This window comes from Ranitomeya imitator, chromosome 6, assembly GCF_032444005.1.
Source record: "Ranitomeya imitator isolate aRanImi1 chromosome 6, aRanImi1.pri, whole genome shotgun sequence".
Lineage (NCBI taxonomy): Eukaryota > Metazoa > Chordata > Amphibia > Anura > Dendrobatidae > Ranitomeya > Ranitomeya imitator.
This window is the reverse complement of record NC_091287.1, coordinates 418,274,891-418,295,382: the sequence shown is the minus strand read 5'-3', so window position 1 is coordinate 418,295,382 and position 20,492 is coordinate 418,274,891. Positions and strand designations below refer to the sequence as shown.

At 41.5% G+C, this 20,492-nt stretch overlaps 2 protein-coding genes across 5 annotated transcripts in view; both read left to right on the top strand.

Moving 5' to 3' along the window:
- LOC138642798 (ethanolaminephosphotransferase 1-like) overlaps positions 1-20,492 on the top strand; it is a 127,304-nt gene that overhangs the window by 90,525 nt on the left and 16,287 nt on the right. For 3 of the 4 annotated variants that reach the window (XM_069731302.1, XM_069731304.1, XM_069731305.1), the window contains 3 exons: positions 11,727-11,907; positions 12,080-12,262; positions 12,783-12,859. In XM_069731302.1, coding sequence (XP_069587403.1) covers positions 11,727-11,907; positions 12,080-12,262; positions 12,783-12,848 — 430 coding nt within the window. In that variant the 3' untranslated portion in view covers positions 12,849-12,859. The remainder of the gene's footprint in view (positions 1-11,726; positions 11,908-12,079; positions 12,263-12,782; positions 12,860-20,492) is intronic. The other variant, XM_069731303.1, reaches the window with a different exon arrangement.
- LOC138642796 (uncharacterized) lies at positions 13,486-15,447 on the top strand. The gene is made up of 2 exons (XM_069731294.1): positions 13,486-14,258; positions 14,411-15,447. The coding sequence occupies exons 1-2, from the start codon at positions 13,912-13,914 to the stop codon at positions 15,294-15,296; spliced, it is 1,233 nt and encodes a 410-aa protein (XP_069587395.1). The 5' UTR covers positions 13,486-13,911; the 3' UTR covers positions 15,297-15,447.

Below are 20,492 nucleotides of genomic sequence, written 5' to 3'. Positions count from 1 at the left end.
CACTGGGATACATTCTGTAATTTAATACACACAGGATCTGTAGAAATGTAAAAAAAAAGTGTAAGCATTGTTCAAAATACTTAATTGCAGGGGGTCCATGAGCTGAGACACCCACAATCAAAACATGCTTATAGCTTTAACTTTTACTGGTTAAATGTTGATCTACGTTGTATCCATGTTTTTCATGGATAGAACACATTCCCATTCCCATTATGCTTCATGGACATGTTCACATGTTTGATTTTTTTGTCGACCGATTGTCCACAAACAAAAAAACATAGAGACATGATGTCTAATTTTGATCCAATTTATAGATCAAAATTACTAGATAAAGTCAATGGATCCACCTAAAAGATTTAAGGTCTGTTAGAGACCTATCAATATGTAACTTTGTAAGTGATCTGTGATTTCTAGTGACGGGTTTAGTCTCATGGATTCTCTACTGTTAAAGAATTAAAGTTATTTCTATTACAATTCAATTTGTCAGACATTTTGCAAAACCAGAGTATCAAATTGCATAAACTGTCTCAATATAGTTAAAGGGGTTGTCTACTACTAGGACAATAACTTCTTAAACTAAATGTTTGGCCTGATAAAATAATAAAACCTCTACTCACCTCCAGTGCCCGCGGTGTCGTGGTGTCGCATAGGCTTCTACAGTATAATGCACTCCCCATAGGCAGACTCTATGTAGTAGAATGCAGTTCTCATAGCCATTTATATAGTATAAAGCACCCACATAGGCATCCATATAGCATAATGCACTCCCTATAGGCAGACTCTATACAGTATAATGGACTCCCCATAGGCAGACCTATAGTATAATGCACTCCCCATCTGCATACTCTATATAGTATAAAGCACTCCCCATAGGCAAACTCTATAGTATAAGGCACTCCCCATAGGCCTGTATAGTATAATGCACTCCCCATAGGCCTCTATGCACTATAATGCACTCCCCATAGGCAGATAAAATATAGTATAATGCACTCCCAGGCGCCAAGCAGGGTGGATAAAAATCAATGTTTTTTTTTTAAAAATCAAAAAAATCGGATTTTTTTTATTTAAATCGGATTTTTTTTATTTAAATCGGATTTTTTTCAATAAACTGCTTTTTGAGGAAAATATTTTACCATCCAAAGGTTCTTCCATCATAAGATAAAGCTGAGTTGTTTAACTCAGTAGAATAAAGGCTGTATATGTGTAACATTCACAATGCCATGCTCTTCCAGAGGTTTCTGTAGGATTAGTGGGCAGTTTCTCTCCTATATTATCACAGACGCTCGCTTTACTTACGCAGTTCTCAAAACTGAATTTGACTCCGCAGAGTCATCTTCATCACCGCACTTCTCATGATGTTGCCTCATTCGCGCCACCAGGCCTTGCATCTCTTTGTTGCATCGTTTGCATTTTGCACGCATGCCTGCCTTACTTATAGGCGAAGGAGCTTCATTAAAATATTCCCAAACTGGGTCTCTTTTACGGCCTGCTGCCATTATAAGGAAAGAATGTAATAAACCTCAGATTGTACACACAAATAGATCCAGACTTGTCTGTCTGTGGCTATGCTGCAGTATTGTGCTCAAAGTTTCACCTTCATTTTCTTGTCTGCTTGTCCTTCCTCCTCCTCACACTTAGATTCACATTCTTCTTGTGTTGTGCAGATCTATTCCACTCCAAACAATCAGAAACATATTGTCTAACTTCTTGGACTTGGCACTGAAGGGGTTGATTCTGTATTCATAGGTTTGTAGAACAATAGGATTAAGGTCTTTTTCTCAACTCTGTTCATGTTGTAACATTTTTGCCGTGAAGAAGAGGCTGGGACCTCTGCGGAGTCAAATTCAGTTAGGTAGAAACTTTGATTTAAATCACTGATTTAAATCAAGCCTTACTGACTAGTGATTTAAATCGTGATTTAAATCGTGATTTAAATCATTTAGATTTAAATCAAATCCACCCTGGCGCCAAGTAATGTTATCATCGTGCCTGCTGTCATTGTCTGCTTCAGGGACGTCAGACACAGAAGGGGATTGATGGGGGAGGAAGCATGACAATCCCTGCCTCATCAGTGCTTTCAACTGTATCCAGTCGATATAGTTGAACTTGCGATGACGTTTGTGCACTGGCCCACCCCCTCCTGCTTAAGGGCGTTATAGCGGCCAGGTGGCAGTGCAGGGAGATTGAGTCTCCCTGTCCTCCTGCAAAGTGTTAAGGTACCGTCACACATAACGATATCGTTAACGATATTGTTGCTTTTTGTGACGTAGCAACGATATCGTTAAGGAAATCGTTATGTGTGACAGCGACCAACGATCAGGCCCCTGCTGGGAGATCGTTGGTCGCTGAGAAAAGTCCAGAACTTTATTTCGTCGCTGGACTTCCCGCTGACATCGCTGGATCGGCGTGTGTGACGCCGATCCAGCGATGTCTTCACTGGTAAGCCCTTAGTAACCCGATGTTTACCCTGGTTACCAGCGTAAACGTTAAAAAAACAAACACTACATACTTACCTTCAGCTGTCTGTCCCCGGTGCTGTGCTTCTCTGCACTCCTCCTGCATCCCGTATCAGCGCCGGCCAGCCGGAAAGCACAGCGGTGACGTCACCGCTCTGCTTTCCGGCTGACCGGCGCTGACAGTGCAGAGGAAAGCAGAGCGCCGGAGGACAGACAGCTGAAGGTAAGTATGTAGTGTTTGTTTTTTTAACGTTTACGCTGGTAACCAGGGTAAACATCGGGTTACTAAGCGCGGCCCTGCGCTTAGTAACCCGATGTTTACCCTGGTTACCGGGGACCTCGGGATCGTTGGTCGCTGGAGAGCTGTCTGTGTGACAGCTCTCCAGCGACCAAACAGCGACGCTGCAGCGATCGACATCGTTGTCGGTATCGCTGCAGCGTCGCTTAGTGTGACGGTACCTTTACTGATCACACTTGCGCACGCCCATACATTTAACAGTAGCATTGCTCCAGGTAGGCCCCTGAAAAGCGCAGGGCCTGGGGTGACTGGCTCCTCTGCCCTCCTAGTAGCTACACCACTGGTTGCAACTGAACCTCCTGTTCTACTGTACATACAGTTTGCTTGATATAAACTGCTTAAGCACCACTCCAGCAGGGGTTTTTTTAATTGCCGGAGTGGTGTCACTAATGTTTCGTGCCCTTAGTAATATACTTGCCAACCTCCATGTTCTTGTATTCTGGGTGCTGCTCCATTTGTCTTCTGCAGGTTGTGACCTGTCAGATCGCTCCAGTGTTTGCTGGGCAAGCTGGAGGTCTCTTCTCAATGTAAGTCTATGAGAGCCAGAATGAGAGCTTGTGAATTTTAGCTCTGACTTCCAGTCATTCAGGAGCTACAGTCACAAGAGCAGGAGACGATGGCTGGTGAGCATATTAATAGAGAAAGGGATCATGCTTAACGATACAACTCCAGTGGTCAAATAAAAAATACACTTGAGTGGTGCTTTAAATTCTTTGAGAGGCATTCTCTATCTGATCCTTAGCAAACGCATTTTCACTACATGGGCAAACTAATGCCTGTATTTTCCACGATAGTGAAGCAGCATTATCTTGCTAGCTGCATATTTTTACTTAATCATTTCAATTTGAAACAAAAATCATTAGTGCTTTAAAAGCATCCAAATGGTGGTCTATTAATGGGTAAAGCATTCAAAGATATTAGAGGGACTGACAGATAAGGGGCAATTAGTAGAGATGCACCTGTAGTTCACCTAAAGTAACTATCTGCCTTAAAATGTTTCAATGGAATGCCCATGCTTCCTCAGAGGTAGTGGAACTAAGCATTACCATTACCCCTGAGGAAGCTTATGCATATTGATGAAATTTATTGGGGGCTAGGGTTCAATTCATACCAGGTCTGTGGAATATCTCACAGAGAATCAAATAAAGTGTCCCTTTTTTTTACCAATTCACCGACATATGACACCATTAAGGTATAGTAAATGACACCAATAAAACTTAACATTTACTAATTCAAATATTAAAACAATGCAACATACACGACCTATAAAAATATATGGCTGCTAATAAAGATACAGAGTGCACAAAATCCCTATAGGGCCAACTATCTGTACCCTACCTTGCAGCGGAGGTTGGCACCCTATAGAACCTGCGCATTGGCGCCCCCGCTCAATGTAGACTAGCCCAATCTGACCCTAATAAGCCCTATCGTGTGAAAAATAGGGTACCACTCAGCAGATCATACAGACAGACAAGACAAACAAAAAACACTAGGACTAGAAGAAAAAAGATAATATTGCACATATATTAAAGATACATCTATTGTGCAATTCAAAGGCTGTGCAACCAGTGTATAGTTGAACACTCGTTTATTGTATTGCACATATAAGGCCTTACACAAAAAAAAAAAAACTAAACTGTACCTACAAATACGCCCTACCTGCCTGCGCATATGGCGCCCCCGCTCCCGTCGACTGTCCCTATTAAACCCTAAAGTAGAAAAAATAGAAAGAGGGAACAGACCAAAAATTAGTCTATAATGAAAAAATTGCCAAGGCAGGTGAGCCCATAAGGCACAGACAAAAGTGCAAAAATAGTGCAGAAAAAAGTGCCAAAATTTTTTTTCTAGCCCCAATGACCAAATGTATTATCTTACAGCATTAGGTATGCTTTGCTCATATAAGCTTATCTTATAGCATAGAGTATGCTTTGCTCGACGCGTTTCCCCTATGTAGGTTCATCAGGAGACATACCCATATCAAAACTAAAGAATGTAACTTATCTGACTATATTCTGAGGAGCGATGTGTCCTCTACCGCAGTGGGGAGCAATGTCCATCCAGCATCTGCCGGTCACTATCAGCCTTGTAGTAAGTGTGGTAACCATGCTCTTTATATCCTCGTGTGGCTATAATACCACGCCGAAAAAGGAACTTCCGGGTTACTAAGGTCATACCTTGTTCAAAGGCTCTGCTATGCGACGCAAGTATGTTCCCTTTGCGCCTGCGCGACTTTTGTATGAACGCGCATGCGTTATCAAACTGGAGCGCAAATGCGTTCCACTTCACGCCTGCGCTATAAACACTGTAGAGGACGCTCAGCAAAAAGACGATAATACGTCCTATTTTGCGTACACATAAGCGCACTCCAGAAGCCTTCTTATGTACGCTATTGCGCTACAGATCAAAAGGGCTCAGCTAGTGGAGCGCAAATGCGTTTCACTTCACGTCTGCGCCCAAGACATGCACCGAACCTATGTCCCATTCTGCGCATGCGTTAATAATGCGCACGTGCAGTACGTACTCATTTAGGAGATTGAGATATTTAGCGCTAAAGATAATACGTACGCTAAACTTTAACCTGTTGGTATATACCTGAGACAAAATAATACAATTAGACACTAACCCTCTGTAAACGGCCACCACTTACTAAAAAGACACGCACCCTCAACCTAAGACCGTGTTGAAAACAAAAACTAGAACACAGATAAATAAAGATGCTATAATATAATATAGATAACGACCAATATCCTATCTTGGATCAATGGGTCACAAGAACAGGAACTAACCGTCCGGGACTAGTAGGGATTCATACAAAGCAACCAAAATGTAATTGATCATTTAAGCCCTTTGGTTTCATGCTTTTCATCCGAAAAATCCATTGGGCTTCCTTTTGGAGAATTAGCCTATCCCAATCTCCACCCCTCACTGATGGCATGACAACCTCAATCACGGAGAAACTACATATACTCAAATCACCTCCATGCACATTCCTCACATGGTCAGAGATAGGAGTATCTCTTCCATTCAAAATGTCCCCTACGTGTTCCCCCACACTTCTTCTACGAAGTTCTCGCTTCGTTTTACCCACATAATCCATGGGGCAACTGCATTGAAAGAGATAGACTACACCTTCAGTTTTGCAGTTAGCAAAAGGTCTCATCTCATAAGTCTTATTTGTACTGGAGCTTACAAAAGTACTGCCCCTAGAGATATACCTGCAGAACTTACATTTCCCACATCTGAAGGTGCCATTCTGTCTTCTCTCCAACCAGGTAGGGGATTTTTTATGGGGCACAAAAGCACTGTGCACTAATTGGTCCCTAATTGACCTACCCCTCCTAAATGTAATAGCAGGAACATCAGGAATTACATCAGCAAGTTCTGGGTCCATTTTAAGAACACCCCAATACCTGTTAATCACCTCCCTCACTCGATGTGCCTGATTATCAAATGTGCCTATAATTCTCAGATCGTTTTTGTCCTCCTCTTTAGTTCTTTTAACAAGTAGCGAGGACCTTTCCTTCGAACTTGAATTCTTGAAGGCTTCATTTAGCACATCCAAGGGGTAACCCCTATCCACAAATTTATCTCTTAGATCTCTTGCCTGATGGAAAAAGCTAGACTCAGTAGAACAGTTCCTCCTCGTACGGAGGTACTGTCCTTTCGGTGTGCCTCTCTTTAAACTATTTGGGTGGTGACTCTCCTAGCGTAATAGGTTATTTGTCGCCGTTGGTTTGTGGAAGGTTTCAGTGATTACGCGGCCATTATCACTCCTAGAAATTTTTAGGTCCAAAAAATTGATTGAATCATACCTAAACTCATGAGTAAGTCTTAGACCAATATCATTATTGTTTAATTCTTCCACAAAACTTGAGAACGATGCCTCATCTCCTGACCAAAGTATTAGAACGTCGTCTATATACCTACCCCAGAATAATATCTGTGGTTTCCACCAAAAGGCATCATCCTCACCAAAAACGGACTGGTCCTCCCACCAGCCCAGGAACAAATTGGCGTACGTGGGGGCACAGGGGCTCCCCATCGCTTTGCCCCTGAGCTGGTGGAAGAACACGCCCCCAAATGAAAAGTAGTTGTGCGTAAGCACAAACTCTAAGAGTCCCAACACACACCGGTTATGTTGAAATAGATGTGTACCTCTGGATCTCAAAAAATAATTGACTCCCTGTAGTCCCTTATCATGAGGTATATTGCTATACAAAGCTTCAACATCTATAGAGGCAAAGCAAACATCATCTCCGAGGACAATGTCCTCTAATTTGAGAAGAAGATCTGATGAATCCCTTATATAGGAGGGTAATGAGGTGACAAAATTTCTCAATACTCTGTCAACATACACACTCATGTTTTGAGTTATTGAGTCAATACCAGCCACTATCGGGCGACCTTTCAAAGGATTAAAACCCTTGTGCACCTTTGGCAGGGAGTAGAAGACCGGCACCACAGGGAAAGTGGGCAACATAAAGTCATATTTGTTTCTGGATAACAGTCCAGCATCTCTTGCCTCTGCCAGATGAATCTTTAAAACATCCAAAAAATCACGTGTGGGATCTTTTTTCAATGGTTTATATGTTAACACATCCTTCAGGATATCCTCACACATACTCTGGTATTGGCAGACATCCAACATCACTAGATTGCCACCTTTATCTGAAGGTTTAAAAATGCAATTTTTATTTTGAGCTAGACTGTCCAACACTTTCCTCTCTTCCACTGAAAGGTTAGAACGATGCCCACCGCCCATGGTGACAATCCTCTCCAAATCCTCTACCACTAGTTTCAGGAAAATATCAATACTATCATGGCCATCCTGAGGAGGCATCCTCCTACTTTTGGGTTTGAGGTCCGTAAACGGTCCCAGTCCTAGGGGTCTCTCATTCTCCCTCATTAGTTCAGTCAGGACTCTAACATTTGAAAGATCATCCTCATTAATCCCCAAGGATACACATTCTGCATAATCATGCGTTTTAAAGAACTTTTCCATCTTACTTTTCTTATAAACAGGTTGAGGTCTTTTACCCCACCAAATTCGTCAAACCTGTTGGTAGGGACGAACGAGAGACCCCTAGACAACACGTCCATCTCAATCTTGCTAAGGGGATAGGAGGAAAGATTAATGATTATATTTTTATCCATTACTTTTTGTTTTTGGTATCCTCCCTTCCCTTTAGGGGGTCCATCCCCAATGTTAGCTTCTTTTCTAAAAAAGATAAGGCAGAGGAAGAGGATGCTCCTGAAGGTGATGCTTCTCTTCTGTATCCATTTCTTGTCATCATATAATCCCTGCGTTCCTGTCTTACCCATTTTTGCCTATTATTCTTTCTCCGTGTGCCTCCAAAAATACCTCTTCCCTCCAAAAAGCTTGGGGCCCCTCTATCCGTGTCCGATGAATCTATATCAGATGATGATATTTCCTTAATGGGTTGTACCCCCCTACCTTCCTGCAAGAATGTGTATGCTCTCTTCTCTTTAAATTCCTGAATATCTCGGGTAAACTGTTTATGTTTTCTGGCCTTAATCTCACTTTGAAATTGTTCAACCGTTGTTTGAAGACTCGCCTCCCTCCTAGCAAAGTCAGTGTGTGTTTTAAATTTAAGCACCTCTTCAATTAGACCTGTTAATTTATTGGAGGTACTCTCAAATGTTTTTTTCTCCTCCTCCAGTAATATGGTCATGAATCTTAGAGAACTTTCCGTGAGTTCCAACTCCCACTTTTTAAGTAGTTCTATAGATCTTTGCTCTCTTTGCCGGTATGATGGAAAGTCTAAGGCCCTTGGGTACTATCTTATTTTTTATATAGTTCTCCAGTGATTGTGTTTCCCACCAGGATCGAATATTGTCCTTATAGGATGCAGTTAGATTATTAAATAAACTCCTCAAATCAGTATTCCTAGTGGTACTCCCTTCCTCTGCCTCTGAGAAAGCATCAAGAGCATCTGCTGCCCATGTATCCCTATCTATTGTCCCGGACAGAAAACCCGCCATCAAAAACACTAATAAGGAATACCTCACAGAGAATCAAATAAAGTGTCCCTTTTTTTTAGCAATTCACCGACATATGACACCATTAAGGTATACTAAATGACACCAATAAAACTTAACATTTACTAATTCAAATATTAAAACAATACAACATACACGACCTATAAAAACATATGGCTGCTAATAAAGATACAGAGTGGATTTTTCAGATGAAAAGCATGAAACCAAAGAGCTTAAATGATCAATTACATTTTGGTTGCTTTGTATGAATCCCTACTAGTCCCGGACGGTTAGTACCCATTGATCCAAGATAGGATATTGGTCGTTATCTATATTATATTATAGCATCTTTATTTATCTGTGTTCTAGTTTTTGTTTTCAACACGGTCTTAGGTTGAGGGTGCGTGTCTTTTTAGTAAGTGGTGGCCGTTTACAGAGGGTTAGTGTCTAATTGTATTATTTTGTCTCAGGTATATACCAACAGGTTAAAGTTTAGCGTGCGTATTATCTTTAGCGATAAATATCTCAATCTCCTAAATGAGTACGTACTGCGCGTGCGCGTTATTAACGCATGCGCAGAATGGGATGTAGGTTCGGTGCATGTCTTGGGCGCAGACGTGAAGTGAAACGCATTTGCGCTCCACTAGCTGAGCCCTTTTGATCTGTAGCGCAATAGCGTACATAAGAAGGCTTCTGGAGTGCGCTTATATGTGTACGCAAAATAGGACATATTATCGTTTTTTTGTTGAGCGCCCTCTACAGTGTTTATAGCGCAGGCGTGAAGTGGAACGCTTTTGCGCTCCAGTTTGATAACGCATGCACGTTCATACAAAAGTCGCGCAGGCGCAAAGGGAACGTACTTGCGTCGTATAGCAGAGCCTTTGAACAAGGCATGACCTTAGTAACCCGGAAGTTCCTTTTTTGGCGTGGTATGATAACCACACGAGGATATAAAGAGCATGGTTACCACACTTACTACAAGGCTGATAGTGACCGGCAGATGCTGGATGGACATTGCTCCCCACTGCGGTAGAGGACACATCGCTCCTCAGAATATAGTCAGATAAGTTACATTCTTTAGTTTTGATATGGGTATGTCTCCTGATGAACCTACAAACATTTTTGGCACTTTTTTCTGCACTATTTTTGCACTTTTGTCTGTGCCTTATGGGCTCACCTGCCTTGGCAATTTTTTTTTTTTGGTATAAGGCCTTATATGTGCAATACAATAAACAAGTGTTCAACTATACACTGGTTGCACAGCCTTTGAATTGCACAATAGATGTATCTTTAACATACGTGCAATATTATCTTTTTTCTTCTAGTCCTAGTGTTTTTTGTTTGTCTTGTCTGTCTGTATGGTCTGCTGAGTGGTACCCTATTTTCCACACGATAGGGCTTATTAGGGTCAGATAGGGCTAGTCTACGTTGAGCGGGGGCGCCAATGCGCAGGTTCTATAGGGTGCCAACCTCCGCTGCAAGGTAGGGTACAGATAGTTGGCCCTATAGGGATTTTGTGCACTCTGTATTTTTATTAGCAGCCATATGTTTTTATAGGTCGTGTATGTTGTATTGTTTTAATATTTGAATTAGTAAATGCTAAGTTTTATTGGTGTCATTTACTATACCTTAATGGTGGCATACCAGGTCTGTGGCCCTGAATCGGCATAGTTTAGGAGGCACACTGGATGCATCTCCACTGAACACACTGCAATTTATGGCTCCTTATCTATAGTTCCTCCAAATGCTATACTCATTAATAGACATTCTGTACAATTACCACTACACTATGCAGCCTATATTTATTCTTGCGTACATCTACCTAAAGGGAACGCGTTATGAGATATATACCGCCTGAACTGGGGCCAGCAGTAAACAGGTTCAGGCTTCCTCATAACAAACCTTTACCCTCATATCGTCTTATTCTAAAGTACTGTGGCTTTCAGCGAGTGTAATGTTTAGAAACCAGTCAAAAGGGGGATAGAACAGTCACCTGGGTGGCTTTCACCCTGCCTTGCTCAGTCTGACTGATCTCCTCAACTTTCAAAGTGACTTTATTTGATGCTCTCTATGGTTTAAGCAGCAAGAATCGGGTGACAGGTTTCCTGTTAATTTGATTTTTTCTTTTAAACTTGAGTTATTTAAGATCCATTTACAGAATGTATTTTTACATGTACATAATTTTGAAACTGAATGAAATTTCTTTGTAGAATTCTAATTTGGATGAAATATAACATTAGAACGTTGCTCTATGTGCTCATGCCTGTAGCAAATGAAAATATAAGTCGTGAACAGTAACTCTTTTTCTGCCTGTTAATTGGAAGAAATAAAAATGTAACTTCACAGACAATTAAATATTTATTTTTATTTGAGCAGGATAGCAAACCAGTAAAAAGTTAAAGCAAATATCCAGATACAGTTAAAATCCATAGGACGGTAAGTTACAACAGAGACATCTCATAGATCTACGCATTTTGGGTGTGAACCTCCCTTGGTTATGATAACAACTCCACAAGACCAGCTTATTTAAATAGTATTAAGATCAGGCTAACACAGTGGTGGTGAGTTCTCCTTCCATGGAAGTTTTCAAACAGAGGCTGGACAGACATCTGTCTGGGATGACTTAGTGAATCCTGCTTTGAGCAGGGGGTTGGATCAGATGATCCAGGAGGTCCCTTCCATCTCTAACATTCTATGATTCTATGAATGCTAGTTAATTAAGTTGGTCTTGTGGCGTTGTTATCATGACTTTCACACCCGAAACGCATAGATCTATAAGATGTCTTTGTTCTAACTTACCGTCCTATGGCTTTTAACTGTATCTGAAGATTTGCTTTTTACCTTTTTGACTAGTTTGCTATTTTGCACAAATAAATATAATTTATATTTAATTGTCCGTGAAGTTTAATTTTTATTTTGCGATTTAATGAGGGTGAGCTGGACCTTCTTTTTCCTTTTTTTTCTGCCTGCAGAGCTTATCGACAGAAAACCTTGCTGAAGGACTCCGTACATGAAGCACTTTTACCATTATATTCTCCTTCCCTTTTATTTATTTTGATTACCATCTGGACTATTTTTTCTCCATGTAAAATCCTGGACAAACAGCCGCGGTTGTTTTTATGGTTGGTCGGTGTACTCTTCTCAAATGTGACTGTAAGTATGAGTTGGACATGTTTGTTATATAGTGTAACCAGAAAGCAAGGATACATTGTTTTTCTGGTTACTTGTGTATTAATGAAATGTAATATGTATAGTTATTTCCATTTCTGTCATATATACTGTAGATATTTCAGCTGACATCGGCATCTATACTTTTGTTTGACAGTGCAGAGTTATTATATGCCAGATGAGTAACACCAGATCTGAAGTCTTCTGTTGGCTCCTTTGGCCATTGTCATTATTGGTTGGTCTCGCTGTGTTTGGATGTCTTGGCTCCCTGGAAGAGCTCACTTTCTTTGCCTTCACAGCTTTTGCTACAGCTGCCCACATTCATTATGGAGTTTGTGTGGTGAGTGTTAGTTTGCTTTCTTCAGTATTAAAAAAAGTCTTTTGTAGCATCTTTAAGTGACTATCCTGTGAACCAATGTTTGGAGGGACATAAAAGGAACCTATCTTGTTTTGAAATGCTATTAACCTTGAGCGGTGACTATAACAGCTCCCTGCCGGGGAGTGATAGTGAGCGATGACTATAACAGCTCCCTGCACCGCCCCTATGACTGAAAGCCAGCAGCTACAAGGAGGATATAAGTTCATTTTTATCCCTGTAGCTGCTGCTCCAGTAAAGCAGGCAGTCATGATTTTAATGCTATATATCTGCAGATTAATTCTATATCTGCAGGTAATGTTTCCTCACATGACAAGTTCCCTTTTAAATAGGATTTGATTTATAAAAATAAATCAGAGACAGCCATCCATAGGTAGCACCATGAATGCAGTATTGTGATATAGACCCCTGTTTTATCGAGAAAGTTTTGAACAAATATTATTTACCGTAATATGTAAAACACTAATCTTATATTTTATTTTAGGGGAAACAACTGAGCAAACATTTCCATATTTACGTATTCTCCCTAAAGAAGCGGTATGCAGATTGAGTAACTGACATGTAAATTCAACTTTTATATTTATATTATACTTTACGTATTTTAAGAACTGTAAGGAAGATGCTGTAAATATTATTGTATTTTGGGATATCTAAAAAGAGCACCAATCATTGTACTACTAAATACTTTTCAAAATTACTGTTCTTATTTTCCAATCTGTATTAAAACTAACAGCTGCAGCTCTCAGCATAAATGAGTACACCCTCCTTGAAAAGTAAGATTTTAATTAATATATGATTTGGCACAAAATCAATTTCCAAAATTTTGACAAGGCCGAGTTTCATAGAATTTTTTTAACCCATAACATGAATGTAAAGTTAATAATATAACTTTCATTATAAAATCTTCCGTTTTATTCAAATTAGTTGATGCTTTATTAGGTATATTGCCATTCCTAATTACACAGTGCCCCCTCTTATATACAGCAGCGTCCCTTACATATCGGATTATATAGAACCCTGTCTTTATTACATACCGTCCTGTCTTGTTAGATGTATAATGCAATGACAGCTGATGGAGCATGGGAGAGCTTCTTTTCTAATGGAGGAGCAGATGGACTGGTTGTCTCGTCACCGACTGCTCCATCAGCAGTCATTTTATATCTAACAAGAGAAGGGACTATGCAATAAGAGAGGGCGCTGTGAATAACAAAAATAACAAGAATACACTATTGTAAGGCTACGTTCACATTAGCGTCATGCGACGCAGCGTCGCCGACGCAACGCACGACGCATCGGAAACGCACGCAAAAACGCACCTTTTTTGACGCAAGCGTCGGACGGATGCGTCGTAAAACGCAGCGTTTTTGGTGCGTTTTTGTTGCGTTTTTACAAAAAACGCAGCGTTTTACGACGCATGCGTTGTCAAACACTGATTAGATCTTTACACACAATTTAGTGTCTAGACACTAGATAACACCATCAATGAATAGAAGAGGGTGGGTCTAGTGTCTAGACAATCGATAATGCCACCAATGGGTAGATGGGGGTGGGTATTAATGTAATAGTGGTATATATACCCCGGCATAGATTATTTCCAACCATAGAGCATCAAGATGGATCGTCCCATGGAGAGTATCTACCTAAATTTTCAGCTGGAATTAGCCCTTGCTATTGCTTATGCTATTGCCTGTCATGAACAGAGGAAAAGAGACAAACTACGGAGAAGGAGTCGTCGGCGTTTTTGGCTACACCCTATAGTGGAAGTCCGAGAGAGTCGTGGAGCCTACCATTGTCTGTTTGGCGAATTAAATGAGAACCAGGACAAATACTTTGAATACACCAGGATGTCAAAAGACAGCTTCCGATATCTGCTGCGTCTGGTGGAAGGAACCATTTCCAGGCAGGACACGCAGCTCCGTAAATCGATTTCCCCTGAGGAACGTCTGCTGGTGACTCTACGGTACGTAATGGAATGTGAAGGATTTATATGTTCTTGCCATTTTTTAAAGTAACGTGTTTTTGTTTTGTGGGGTGGGGGGATTGTTATTAAAAATGAAAAATTATTTCATAACAATTTTATTAATTATATTTATTTATTTTTCTTCTTGTCAGTTTCCTGGCTACCGGAGAGACATTGAGATCACTGCATTTCCAGTTTCGGATTGGAGTCTCAACACTGTCGGGTATTATTGCCGACACATGCCGCGCATTGTGGGACAACCTCCGGGAGGAATTTTTACCCATCCCTACAAGAGAAATATGGCTTGCCAACGCCCAAAAATTTGAACAAGTGTGTTCTTTCCCTAACTGTATTGGAGCCGTGGATGGGAAGCACATTAGGATTACCAAGCCTTCAAGAAGTGGATCTCTTTTTTTTAATTATAAAAAATACTTTTCCACCGTGCTGATGGCAATTGCAGGTGCGGACTGCAGGTTTCTCGCTGTGGACATTGGAGCGTTTGGTCGTGCAAATGATTCACGGACATTTAAGGAGTCTGATATGGGCCGAAGATTGTACAATAACAATTTTAATTTCCCCCATCCACGACCTCTTCCCAACACCGACGGCCCGGCCCTGCCATTTGTTGTTGTTGGTGATGAGGCTTTTCAAATGAGTGGCAACCTACTTAAACCGTACTCAAGTCGTGGGTTGGACCGCACCAAAACTATATTTAATTATAGACTGTCCAGGGCCAGAAGAACTGTGGAGTGCGCCTTTGGCATCCTGGTCTCCAAATGGCGGATCTTAGGATCCGCCATAAATTTGAAAATTGAGACAGTGGATGAGGTGGTGAAGGCGTGTGTGGTTCTCCACAATTTTATTATTGATAAAGAGAGAGTCAACGTGGAACTCGATGAACCCATACCAAATCCATTGCCTGATTATCAAGCTCATCCTCTGCGGACAACTGTGGAGATTGCTCATATGAGGGACCAATTTGCTGCATACTTTGTTTCTGATGTTGGCCGTGTTTCATGGCAAGATCAAATGGTTTAATTCTTCGTGTTATTATGATGTCATGTAAACACTGTGGAGTCCATGTCATTTAACCATACTATGTAAGGTTATTGTTAAAATGTCCCCTGATTGTATAATGCGTTGTGTTTTGAAATAAAGTTCTTGTGCCTTTCCGTTTTCACCAAACAAATCTCCCATATGTTTTTCCATAGTAATAGAATTGTAAAATCCAATTTTATTGAAAGTAATGTGTGTCACACAAAATTTGTTTGTTCCATAGTTTTGACGTCTAACATAATCGGCTCCCACCTTGTCAACCATTTTTAATCCTGCAGACTATTTGCATATGGAACCAGGCTTGCCAAGGAGGGAGACGATCATGTTTGCAAAACTCTAGTTAACACTATTGTACTCAGGATGCTAGAATTCGTCCAGAGTCAAATAGTGGCGACACTGTGAACATTGCTTCCACCTCACCTGACCAATAATCTTAAGGTACATTAATAAAACTATTATCCAACAATACCGACCAGTGATACGACTGGACCGAGATCGTTGTTTAGTTGTAGCGTGGTTGCTGGAGAGCTGTCACACAGACAGCTCTCCAGCGACCAAAAAAGAGCAAGTCCCGTGTAATCTGGGTAATGTTATGAAGCGCTTTGCCACACTCACGATGTTTACCATTGTAAATGTAATTTTAAAAAATACAAAAAACCCTTACACTCCGGTGTGTGAAACGTCCATCGCCGTCAACTTCCTGTACTGTGCCAGCCCTAAAGCACAGCACAGCGTTTATTAAGTCAACGGTGTGCTCAGCTTTACGGGCGGGAATCACAGTGTCAGTGCGGAAAGATGACGGCGAGGGACGTGGTAGACACCTTTTTATATTTGTGGGGTATTGTTCACTTTTTATTTGAGTGTTCACTGCGCTAGTAACCCAATATTCCCTTGTTTAAAACAAAGACATCGCTGGATCGGTCTAAACTCGCCGATCCAACAATGACAGCGTCTGATCAGTTACCCAAAAAAAATTCCAAATCATTCGCTGACACCAAAAAACTCACAGCAGGGGCTCAATCGTTTTACGATTTCAGAAAAGATAACGTTGGTTACACACAAAAACCAACTTTATCTATACTGAAATTGTTGTGTGCTGGTACATTGTAAACTTGACATATTGAGCAATGCTGTTTGTGTTTGTAACATCTGATAGTACACTGAGTGACAGCCATATAAAACAATGAAAAAAACAAATTGATAAATATTGTCAGACATTGCACATCAGGTGTTACAAAGACAATAATTGTGTATACGGCGCAAGGTGTGATTTGGTGCAAACTTTATTTGAGACAATAAAAACTAATTTTTAAAAAAAAAAATAACATTTATTTAGGGTACAAAAAAAGAAATTTGGGAAATGTTATTAGGGGGTACCAACATCCGCAATTAAAGGGGATTGATATCCCACACTTTTTGGGGGTGTTGAGGAGACCGAGGAGGAGGACGAGGAGGAGGAAGCAGCATACTCTATGACACTAGACGGGATGCCGACATCAACCCAGGCAGTGGATGGTGGTGAGACTAGCAAAGCAGGAGGTGAGGGAGGAGGAGGGACGACCAGTGTCCTTGGCTGGCTACTCCGGCTCCGGGTAGACCCAGGCTGTGATGGTGTACTCCTTGTAGACCCAGGCTGGGTACTGGGTGTACTCCGTGTAGACCCAGCCTGGGTACTTGGTGTGCTCCGGGTCGACCCGGGGTGTTTTCTGGTGGTACTTTTGGGAGCAGCCATAGCCAAGGTCGTAGTACTTGTCGTCGTCTTCTTCTTCTTTTTCCTCCTCTCTCCCTCTGGATGTGGGTCGGCTTCCCGTCTGTGTCCCCTTGAAGGCCTGTCAGGCTCTGAACTTTGGGGCTCTGTTCTGTGGTGGCGGTGGTGGTGGCGGTGGCCCTCGGCACGCGGAGCTCTGTGGTGGTGCTCTGCAGCAGGAGTCGGAGTCATGGCAGCCAGCGATGGTACTGCGGGCATATTTGTCGCTGACTGCATGACCCGAGCCTGCTGCAGAGCACTGACATATACATTGTTGCAGCCCTGCATGACCGAAATCTGGAGTTCCGGCGTAAGATGTTCAACCATGCCGTTGTGAATGGCATTAAAAAAAATGTTTGGCCGGCCTCGAGAGATCTGTTTTGATGTTTTCAAGGCGCCGTTCGATATTGCACATTTTATCGCACAGCGCCTTGAAACCATTCTGAAATACGGTGCTCAGATGTAAAAATTCGGCCATGGGCGCCCTGTCCGAGGCCCGCTGACGCTGTCGGGAAGACCCAAAGGAAGGAGCGACAGAGGCCTCGGCCAGGGGAACATCTGATGGACCGGCTGCCGGTTCGCCAGATTGTGGTGGTGCAGACCTGCTCTCGCTGTGGGATGGCTGCGACTGTTCAGATGGCGCTTCACAAAGGACCGCTCCAGAGGGTCGGACAGCCTCGCGGGTGCTGATGTGTGTTCTGTGAAAACATAAGGAAACCATTAGTATACTAAATATCACATTTCACATGCGTCATTAATTAACTTTACCGCCAGGTATCAATTGCCGCCATTAATATTAACCTATTTTTAATATTGACACTGCATATGCACCATCAATATTAAAAAAAAGAAAGGTATTTATTTAATTCACAATAGTCACCCATGGTTGTGGTTTGCAACGCCAGACAATTATGCTTACGTTGGAACTGCCATGACGTCACGGTCATGTGACCGAGACGTCATCACAGGTCCTGCGAGCTGAGCAATCATGGGAACATAACCTGCTTTGCAGTGGAATGTATGCCGTATCTACTTTTTTGGGTATAAAAAATCGGGGATACACCGGGATAGCCACTATACTACTACACTATTAAATATTGGCTAGGCATGGCCAATCTACTATTTTTCTGTGTTCTGTATACTTCAGATTTCAGTGAAATTGCTAGTAAGTCAAGCTCAACATTGTAGTAATCCCAGAAGGCTCGGAGCACGGAGCCGCTGTGTCAAGTGTGAGAAGACCAGAAATGAATAAAAAATTCTAGGTCAACGAGGCGTGAAAAGTAAAAACAAAATACTTTATTCACTTCAATCAGAAGCAGAGGATGAAACATCTGCACAATACAATAAAAACACTATCTACGCGTTTCAGGTCTGATGTTCCCTGTCACCTGAAACGCGTAGATAGTGTCTATTGTATTGTGCTGATGTTTCATCCTCTGCTTATGATTGAAGAGGATAAAACTATGTATTTTTTACTTTTCACACCTCGGTGAACTTGCCTTTTTTTCTTAATTTCTATACTTTGTACTTGCCAAAATAAATGGCTGGGCAATAAGCTACGTGGCTGGAATGTAGTATGTGAATATGCATGTTGTAAAAACTAGGTGTGTGCATAGGTACTATACTTACTCTCTGCTTTCAAGGACCGGTCGCAAGAACTGCAGTATACGGTTATCCTTGTACACCGAGGTCCTTGAAGCGGCAGCACCACTACGAGTCTGTCCCTCCTTTTTCAGGCCCCTCCTGAAGCGGTCCTTCATGGAGCGCCATCTGGTCTTCAATTGTTTAACTGTGTATAAATTGAAAAAATAAAAAAGGTTTTAGATAATATATTGAAAACGATTACGCAACCGTGTGCAATCCCAATGGAAGACATCACAGACGGTTGTGTAATCCTGGCATGATGGGTCACAGCAGCATTTTGGAAATACTTACGGAAACTAGCTTTCGCCTTGGGGGAAGCGCTGTCGAAGCCATCCCACAGCGATTGTGCCACCTCTTTCCACAGACCCCGCAATATGCCCTGGTCCGCGTGCCGGGGGTCACGGCTGTCCCACAACGGGCCCCGTGCTTCAATGGATGCCACCATCATGTCAATATTGAGTAGTTCATCCAGGGCCCGTTGTGAAACCTAGAAAAAATGGAAAATATTAATGTTTGAAAGATAAAAAAAAATTGTCCCTACCTCCTCCACCGCCACCTACTACACACAACACCACAACCTCCCACCACCCCCCATAACCGCAAAAACGAAAAAATTAAACAAAAAAAATGAATAGGTTTGAAATAAATACTTACTCTCCGTCCTGCAGCCACAGCTTGGCCCCGTGGTCCCTGCTGCTGCTCCCTCTCTTCCTCCTGGTTCTCCTCCTCACTTGAAGAAGCCTGCAAAATAGTTTACCAAAAAGTTGAGTGACATCTACAAATGACAGCGAATATAGTAAGCAATAGTAGATCATGTACTCACCGGACTCCTCAGCGGTGGGGTGTGGCTGGAATCGCTGCCGCTGGCCATGACAAATGCAATTCTGAAAAAAGAACAAAATAACATTGATCCTATGCTCCTATGCACAATCCAGCAATATATAAAAAAAAAAAAAAGTCATTTAAACCACAAAGAACATTGCACTCCAACTGAACTAACGCTGAGCAAACAACACGGCCACATTGATTAAATTAAAGAAACAATGGCAGAGACAACCCAATGGCAGAGTACAAAAGCCTAAAGATAAGAAAACTAATCTACAACAGACAGACCCTATGTAGTAATCCCAAAATTTTTATTTTTATTTTTTTAAAAGTACAGTATGCACGGAGCAACACAAAAAACACAATAGTTTTTTGAAAGTAAAAAATTAACAACCCCCAAAAAGTAAGGGCAGAAAAATTAGTAACACACCATACTTTACAATAAAACCGACAGGGACGGAGACAATAAAAGGGCCATACAACGCCATACATCACAACCATAAACATACAACGATGTCTTTACACAACCACAGTGCTGAACATAATACACAACTTGCAATAAAAAATTAATAAATGTAATAAAAGGGCGCAGAATCATTCTATACTACCATACTTAACAATAAAACCGACAGGGCCGGAGACTATTAAACGCCATCATATAACGCAAGAAAACATCACAACTGAATACAAAAAACACCACCAAACCAAAAAATGGAAACGAAAAATCTATCCTGGAAAGAACAATAATCAAGGCCGCAGACAATGAAACGCCATCCTATACCACGCCATACATCACAACCAGACTAAAAATACCACAATATCTTTAACCACAGTGCAGAATATAATACACAACTTGCAAAAATAATTTAAAAAAACATGTAGAAAATGCAGAGAATCATTCTATACTTACATCTCTGGACAGCGGATGAATAGTAGAAGTCGTCTGGGGTTCTGGTGTGATG

Excerpts from the sequence above, each read along its gene's own strand:
- LOC138642796 (XM_069731294.1), top strand. The coding sequence starts at position 13,912 with ATGGATCGTCCCATGGAGAGTATCTACCTAAATTTTCAGCTGGAATTA. Across the intron at positions 14,259-14,410 it reads CGTCTGCTGGTGACTCTACG|TTTCCTGGCTACCGGAGAGA; the intron begins GTACGTAATGGA and ends TCTTCTTGTCAG.